This window comes from Anomalospiza imberbis, chromosome 2, assembly GCF_031753505.1.
Source record: "Anomalospiza imberbis isolate Cuckoo-Finch-1a 21T00152 chromosome 2, ASM3175350v1, whole genome shotgun sequence".
NCBI lineage: Eukaryota > Metazoa > Chordata > Aves > Passeriformes > Viduidae > Anomalospiza > Anomalospiza imberbis.
The window spans coordinates 31014337-31023044 of record NC_089682.1 but is presented as its reverse complement, the minus strand read 5'-3'; the positions used below and the strand labels follow the sequence as shown (position 1 = coordinate 31023044).

Here is an 8708-nt window from a genome sequence, read left to right as displayed (position 1 = left end):
TAATTCAATTTGTGGTGTCTAATGGAGCACAACATTCCTGTTCTGGAGTTTGACTGACTGTTTTAAATATTTCATTGGGAGTTTGTGACGTGAAACCCTTTTCCCCCCTGCTCAGGTACAAGAGAAATGATGTGGGGAATAAGCAGTGTTGCCTCCAGAGCTGAAACCAAGGGGCTCTGCCCTGTCTCCCTCCGCCCTGCACCCTGGGCACTTGCACTCATGGAAGTGGAGCCTTTCCAGGGGACCTGGTGGCCTCTGGGCTGTGCACATGGATGCACACCCTGCAGCTCAGAGGAGACAAACGCTCCGTTTGGCTCAGGGGGGTGAAGCTCCCTCTAGAATACCCCCAAAGTTCCACTTCCATTCTAGAGCTCTAGGGCACCCACGTTACCCGTGGATCAATACACCACAGCTGTTCCTGAGAGCTGTTCCTGCAACAAGAGCTCCAGAGCTGGCTGTTCTGCAGCGTCCTTGGAAATCTCTCCCGGCCCTCAGGAACCACTTTCATTGGAAAGGGTTTCCAGGAAGCTTGAACTAAATTTGCTCACTGCAGCTGAGGCTGCTCCGTCATTCCCTTCCCAGAAAGCTTTCCCTGCTAACACCTGACTTCTGGAGCCTCTCCTGCTCAAGGCCTTTCCTTTCCTCTCTGTCACCCTCCTTACATTCATCCCCAAACCCATTTACCCCTTCAGCTTGGCTTTGGCTGCTTCTCCTCTCCCTTTGCAGCTTTGTTGCCCAAACCCACGCAGAGCATCCCAGGGGGAAGCTGCCCAGAGAATTCCAGGGGGAAGCTGCCCAGAGAATTCCAGGGAAGCTGCCCAGAGCATGCCAGGGAAGCTGCCCAGAGCATGCCAGGGAAGCTGCCCAGAGCATCCCGGGGAAGCTGCCCAGAGAATTCCAGGGGGAAGCTGCCCAGAGAATTCCAGGGGGAAGCTGCCCAGGGAGTTCCAGGGGGAAGCTGCCCAGAGAATTCCAGGGAAGCTGCCCAGAGCATGCCAGGGAAGCCTCCCCACTGCAGAGCACTGGGAGCACGCTCCCTCAGGTGATCACAGCCCAGGTAAATGGTTCTCAGAGGCAGGAGAGCCCTGCCCAGGGTGTGTGGGATGCCCTGCACTCCATTACCCAGGGCTGTGGGGTTCAGGCAGGGACAGCACATCCCCCAAAGGGGGGTCGAAAGTGGATTTCCTGGGTGCACTTTCTGCTTTGTTGTTGGATTCCTGAGGGGAGGAGGAGGAGACCCCAGGGAAATCCTTGGCTCCAACAGCAGCAGAAATCAGTGTCTGGAAATAGGAATGTGATGGTTCTCCTCCCAGTACAGCCTTTTGTTGTTTCACTGGCTTGTGGGTTCTGCCTGCACTTTACATTCCTCTTCCTCTCTGCCATCCCCCCAGTGTCTCTGCTCCTTCCCACTGCCGTGCCAGGTGCTTTAATAAGGTCCAAATGGATTGGATTTTATCAACTTTTATTTTCTAGAAAATGACACCAAACAAAACCTGAATTTATTTTTTCTACATCCATGCTGAATTTTATTTTGCTTTCCAGTTACTTCCCAAGGAATTGTTAAGCCTCATCCACGTGTGCATCCCTAAGGTGTCCAGTGTAATTAATGAAGAATAACGTGATCAGGATCAGAGGAGCTGTTCTCCCTGGCTGCTCCAGGCACTCTCACCTCATTGGCAATGGCCTTGTGCAGAGATGCAGCTCCTCTCATCCTAATGATCCTTCAATTCCACCTTCTGCCTGCCGTGTGAGCCCTGCTCCTCTCCAACACAACAGCACCAGCTTTCCTGAGGAAAAAAATCCTTGGTTTAAAGTCAGGCTGCACACATCAGGCTGTTTGCCATCTTCTTTCCTTTCCCTTCCCCCACTTCCAGCCCCCAAACTCCCAGCATATCTTTGGGATAAACAGTTAGACATTCCTCCTTCTCTTGAAGTGCTGTCCCTGTGCATTTCACCCCTGGGATGAAGCAGCTGCTGCTGGGCCACGGGCAAGGGAATTCCCATTTTGCCTGGCTAGGAACAGCCCTGGCTTGTCCCTGAGGAGGAGCTGGGTGTCCTCAGGAATGTGGTGCCACATGTTTGTTCCCTGGCAGGCTGTGGGTCGTCCCTGTGCAGGGACACATCCTTGGCATCCTTGGAGCGCTCATGGTGCTGAGGACGGGTCCTGAGAGAAAAATTCCTTGCCTCCTGCAAAACCCTCCTGCTCTGGTCTCTGAGCTGGGGTCTGGGGTGGCACTGACCCTGCCCCGTGCCCAGCTGGGCTTTGGGGTGGCACAGGGTGCACAGGCTGGGATAGCAGTGCTGGAGCTCACTTTGTGGGGGTTTATTTTGGAGGTGGCAATGAACAGTGTAATTACATTCAGGCTTGGGAGAGGGGGACTGGACAGGGAAGTGTCCAAATCGTGACTAGGCAAGATGAAAAAAAACCCTTTTCTTCATGGTTTTAGTCCTACTTGAGTTGAGTTCCCAGCTCTGCTTGGCTACTGGGGAGCTCTAGTTCAGGGGTGTATTACAATGCTGACCTTGGGAGTCTGAGCCTAAAACCCTGTTTCTGAGAGCACCAGGCAGTCTAACCAAAGCTATCTCCTCTTTCTACAAACCTTGCCTCTCACTATCTTCAGGCCATCACTGCCATAATCTACCTCCTCTTGTTCTTTTCTTCCACCCATGAAAGCACATAAATAAAGCAGCTCCCCCACGCTCCACCCAGCTGTTGGCCCTCACCAAAGCCAGCAGTGCTGCCCTGGGAATTGGCTGCATTTCCAAGAGCTCAGTGCCATCAGAAGCCCCCAAACCCACTTGCAGGTGCTGTCTGTAAGCAGCAGAGTCAGACAGCAGTTTCTTCTGGCAGCTCCTGTTTCTGCCAGCTTGTCCTGCTCCCTGTGTGCAGGCGGGGAGGTGAGAATTCCTTGTAAAAGCCTGCAGCGGTTTAGTGCGTGAAATACTCGGAGGAGTGTTTCATGTTTGATTACTGCAGGGTTTCTTTACTCTCCAAGCAGGTTCCTCGGTGTCCAGCAGCCAGGCTCCATCAGGCATGGCAGCACCCAGAGCCTGGCAGCCCAGCCAGGCTGGGGATTTCGGGTGTGCTGCAGGAGGTGACCGAAAATAACCGTGAGTTCTTACAATCCTAGTATCAGGCAGGGGTCTCAAAGCTGGAGCTGGAGTGCCCCAGGTGAGCTGGGGAAATCCCTCTCCAAGCACAGCAGGTGTTCCTCTCACCCCAAAATGCTTGAAGAGATGGGGGAGGATGTCATCTTTTAACATTACAAACAGACCAGAGGAGCAGACAGCAATATTAAAGGCAGCACAAATAAAAAGGCCTCTGCTGGCTTCAGGCCATTTTCTCCTGGAGTAAAAACAGAGTCAAGACCCCTTTTGTCTCACCAGCAGGCTCATTGCAGCAGCCAAAGCAAATACCACAGGAAGCATGGAGCCTTGGGAGTGGAGTGTGCTTTCGTTTGGCAGCCCTGCAAGGAGCTGAAAACAGCGTGGTGAACCCAGCAGGAGACTTGGGGAGTGAGAGCCATGGGCAGGAAGGACCTGGTGCCACTCAGGAGTGTTCCTAACAAAGGCTCACAGCTCCCTGTGCCCTTCCAGCAGGCTTTGCTGGCAGAGCAGGGTCCAGGTGCAGGGATGCAGGGAGCCCATGGCACCCCAGCCTGCTGGGCTGCCCCTGCCAGGCTCTGGGGAGCTGGAGATCACTGGAAGCCAGGTAAGAACTGATTTGCAGTATGCCTTTGATAGATCTGCATACCTGCCTGCTCCAGGAGTGCTCCTGAGCCTCCAGCTCAGCTCATTAGGCTGCAGCACAGCCAACCTCTGTGCTGCTGCTGCTGCAAGCACGGAATGAGCTCTGGACGTTGTGCCTGCACGCTTGTACTGGATTAGAGCCTCTTGCTTCCTCTCTAGGTGCATGTGTATGGGTAAGCACTCTGGAATGAAAGGTAGAGAGGTTATTCAAAGAGGAATTCATCCTGCTTTAGGGGAGGCAATTCAGTGCTGACGTTATTGGTGCCAATAATTAATTAAACACTGAGGCTCCTTGACAGGGTCTGTTAATCCTGTGGGCTGGGGATGCTCCACTTCTTCCTTTCCAAGGGGCATCAGCACTTCAAGAGCCAGAGAGGGAGCAGAAGGCGGTGCCCCGGGGAGAGATTCAAATGAACGTCCTGATTTGAAGGGAAGAGCAGATGTAAATCCGAGAGAGGTCCAGGGAGAGGTGAGGTGTAAAGGCTACGTGCTCCCTCAGCGCTCCCACTCTCCTCTTTGAAGGCAGATTTTGGGGTGGACATGTTTGCATAAGAACTGGTCCTGTCCTCCTGAGGCAGGGAAGCATTCAAATAGCACAGCAGGGGGATGATGCACAGTGAGGAGGCTTCCCACGTCTAGTCTAGTCGTGTGTGAGCAGGGATTTCCTTTCACATCCTCCCTAAATCGGACCCTAAATCTGTGGTATCTGCGGTGCCCGCTCTGGGAGCACTTGTGTGGTTTGTGCTGTGAGAGAGAGGTGCTGCTCAGGGGGGTCTGCAAATGCCTCAGCCAGCCAAGCCCCTCGTTCTGAGCTCCTCCAAATGGAGCTGCAGTTCTCTGGGGGGCACTGGGCTGTAAGAGCCCCTCCAGGCTGGCCCAAACACAGGATTTACCTGCAAAAGATGGTTTTTCCTCAGCTTAGCAAAGTCAGGGACTCGCTGGCATTTGGGGGAGGTTCAAGAGGTTTTCCAGGTCCCAGATATTCATAGTGGTTTTGGGTTTTATCCCAGCCTGTCTCTTGAAAACTTTTGAAAGCTGTAAAGCTCCTTTAAGCTCCTGAAAATGCCTTCAGAGCCCATTTGGAGGTTTCCCTCTGCTGCAGTGTCACCTGGGCGTCCCCCTCTCCTGCTGACACCCTGCACAGGGTTTCCGCCACCAAAGGCTCCAATTCCAGCTGAAAAGGAACCCCACCCAGCCATTTGGCACTCCCTGGGTGTATTGCTGCATTTTAATCCTATTTCTCTGAGCAGTTTTCATCTTCTCTGTGGCCATGCCCTGGTGATTTTCCGCATGGCCTCAACTGCTGACCCTCCCAGAGCATCCAAGGGAGAATTATTTCCCAGCAGCCCTGACAGATAAGGCAGCCAGGAGAATGGATTCAGGGCATTAGGCATGGTCTGTGCTCCAGCTGTGCTCACCTTCAGGAGATGCCTGCCTGAAAACGCTGCACAAAGAGTTTTCCTGCTTAATGAAAAAAAAAAAAAAAAGACATTTAAACACTGGTTTTAAGAGAGATTTTCCATCATAAATTGATTTCTGGCTCTGGAGTTAAAATAAGGAAAATAAAAAACAGTTTGAGGAAGTCAGAAGTAAAGGAAGTCCAGCAAGATGGATGGAGGTTGTGCTCAAGTGTAATAGCACAGGTCTGTGTGCAGGGTTCTTCTAAGGGAGTTTCTTTCAGACCCATCTCTGACTTCTGACTTCATCTCCTCCTTTGTGCCACAGAGCAAAGTGCCTCCAATTCCTGCATCACAGGTTCTTCTCTCTGTGGAAGAGTGAAGTGAAGCTCCTCTCCCTGTAAGTACAAACCTGGTGATGCATTTATTTCTGTGTTTCACACCTCAGCTGAGGACATTCTTTACTTTCCAGATTCCTGGTTGTAGACTCAAAGCTGAATTGCCCAGATCCCTTGGGATAATTTTCCATGTGGAAATGTAACATTATATGGAATAATTTGCATTATCTGGCACTTCCTTCCTTCCAAGAAGTAACAGGGCTCTGGGTGGTTTGGGTGGACAGTTTCCTTTTCACAGCTTTAGATTTGGCTTTGATCATGTTGTGTAGGCACCTAAAGCTGTAATTAAATTAATACCATCAAAGGCAAGGTCGGATATTTCCAACACACGCAAGAAAAAACCCCAGAACAGTCTTTGTTCCACAGCACTTCTAGGGACTTTTATTGTCTTTGGTGGGCCAATGTTTTTAACTTGTGTTTTTTAACTGGTTCAAAGAGCTGGAGTAAGCAGCAGCCCATCAGCTTCTCCAGGTCTTGTCTCAGGTAGGAGAAGAAAGCAGCCAGAGTGCAGCAGCAGTTCTGGGCTGCCCAAGGCACAGCAGCCTCTGGAAGGGGCTTGCCCTGGTTTGCCCAGGCTTGCAGGGATCTGGGCAGGCTGGGAGGCACTCTGGATCTGTGCCTGCACATCCTTTCCACACCAGAGCACGGCCCCAGCCCCCAGTGTCACCTGAGACTCTTGGTGTGGCACACAATGACAACACTTCCCTTCTGGTTCTCCTGGAGGATTAGCTCCCAGCTGTGCCTCCGCTCCTGGGTTCAGAAGCAGCAGCTGTGAAGCTCAGCCACTTCTTCGCTTTGTTGAATTTTGGAGCTGGAAGGGCAAAACTTTGATGTTGGCTGGAATACTTGACTTTCCTGTACCTGTCTAATATCCTGATTAGGCTTTTGTATTTGTTCAAAATGAGAACTCTACGTTAAAAGGCTACACCAAGTACCTGTTGGCTTGATTTAAAGGAAAATAGCAATCAGCTGTTTTCCCAGGGCTGCAGCACTTAGAAAATCAGCCCCACTCAAGCCTCAAGCTTAGCTGTTGTTGTAAGAACAACTGTAATGACCCATTCTAAACAATTCAGCAGACGGAAGTTCAGGCTTTCTGTACTGGATTTCAACAGAGCTGCAGTCTCGCAGTTAAGACATGGTTAGCCCTGCAATTAGGCACCTTTAATTGAATCCCTGCCACTTGCTTAATTACAGCAGCACTTCAGCCACCCTGTGCGCAGCAGTGAAATCAGCCCTGCCCCATCTCTCCCAGGCTGCCATTGGCTGCAAACCTGCCGGGCTTGACGGGCTGCAGTCGGAGGGGATTTCAAGGCCAATAAATAGCAGGGCCTGGCAGCAGTCAGGAGTGGATCTCCCCCTGTCAGAACTCCTGGCTGGAGCCAGCCTCTCCCCACAAACCCAGCCTGCTGTGCGAGGGAACCGCTGGAGGAGACATTCCCTGTCCTGCAGCCCGTGACCTGTGAGTAGGTGACTTTGGCCACCCCTGGGCACAGCTGGAGCAGGTCTGGGGCGGCATGGCTTGTTGCGCGCTCCAGATCGCCGGGCTGATTTTCGGCGGCGCGGGCATGGTGGGCACCCTGGCAGCCACGGCCATGCCCCAGTGGAGGGTGTCGGCCTACGTGGACGGCAACATCGTGGTGTTCGAGACCGTCTGGGAGGGGCTGTGGATGGACTGCATCAGCCAGCTGGGCATCAGGCTGCAGTGCAAATTCTACGACTCGATGCTGGCGCTGCCGCCGCCGCTGGAGGCTTTCCGGGCCCTCATGTGCCTGGCTGCGGGGCTGGCCATCGCGGCCTTCCTCGTGGCCATCGCGGGCGTCAAGTACACCCCGCGTGGCGAGCGGGGACACGGGGCCGTCAGCATCCTCATCCTGGCCGCCGGGGCTGCCTTCCTGCTCACGGGCACCCTGGTGCTGATCCCGGTCTCCTGGACCGGGGGCAGCATCGTCCGGGACTTCTACGACCCCGAGGTGCCGGTGCCGCTTAAGCGGGAGCTGGGCGCTGCCCTGTACGTGGGCTGGGGCAGCGCCGCCCTGCTGCTGGCTGCGGGGGCCATGTACTGCCTCTGCTGGTGCTGGGCCGGCACGGCCGCCAGGCCCGGCTACCCCCGGCTGGCCCGGCCGGGACGGCCGGCCCTGGGCGTCCATGCCTACGTGTAGCTGCTGCCCGCGGCCACCGGCTGCTCTGGGCCGCACAGGACCTTAAGGATTGTCTCATTCCAGCCCCTGCCAGGGGCACGGACACCTTCCACCATCCCAGCTGGCTCCAAGCCCTGTCCAGCCCGGCTTTGGACACTTCCAGGGATCCAGGGGCACCCTGTGATCTTCCTACTTGACGCGTGCTGATTGACTTCTTCGTTTGCGAGGAGTAGTTTTGTTGCTTTGCTGTTTATTGTTGGCTTGGATCTCTGCTCTCTCATGCCTGGCAGGAACTGTTCTCACACAGGTGTTTGGTTGGAGCACAGGCCCCATTTCTCTGGGAGTGAGGAATGGCATGGGGACAGCAGCAATCAGCCTTGACAGGCTCTCAAGGAAGATGAGCAGCCTGTGCTGGGCCGGAGGGAAGGAGCCGCTGTGCCGTACCCCAGTGCCCTGCCCAGACCCTTGAGGTTGGGCTCGATGAACAGAGAAGCCTCCAGTCCTGGCAAGGAGTTGTTTGTGCTACCCCAGCAGCGGCCTCTGGGACTGTCCCTGCATTTCTCTGATGTTTGTGGAGCTGGAGCATCTTCCTCGTCTCCTCTGCAGGGCGTGGAACGTGGCTCATGGAACAGGTTTTTAATCATTTGCCCAGAGTTTGCTGTGACAGTGTTGGCTTCCCTGCTGCCTACCGCCCCTCATCCTCTGAGGCTCCTCCTGCCCTGCAGGCAGCGCCTCCTCCTCTGTGAAGCTCAGCACAGACCGTGCTCAGGAAGGCCTGTGCTCACGCGAAGTGCAATTCCCAGACCAGAGAATGCACAGGCAGTCCCCACCTGCCCCTCGGAGCAGAGAGCTGCTGCCCACGGCTCCCAGCACGCCCAGAAAGCCAAGCCCAGACATTGCTCCAGCTGCTCTGTGCTTGCCAGGCTGCCTTGGGAATGCAGCCAGAGCAGCCTGATCCTGTCTGGCCATCCTGCAGGATCCAGCAGCATCTGCAGCTGGGAATTCTAGTGTTCCCCGCTGAAAAC

The 8708-nt window shown here is 54.3% G+C and overlaps 1 protein-coding gene across 1 annotated transcript; it reads left to right on the top strand.

Moving 5' to 3' along the window:
* Nucleotides 1-7048: 7048 nt before the first annotated feature.
* Nucleotides 7049-7704, top strand: LOC137465973 (claudin-8-like). Its single transcript, XM_068177938.1, has one exon. It carries the CDS (start codon nucleotides 7060-7062, stop codon nucleotides 7702-7704), a length of 645 nt encoding a protein of 214 aa, XP_068034039.1. The 5' UTR covers nucleotides 7049-7059.
* The last annotated feature ends 1004 nt before the right edge of the window (nucleotides 7705-8708 follow it).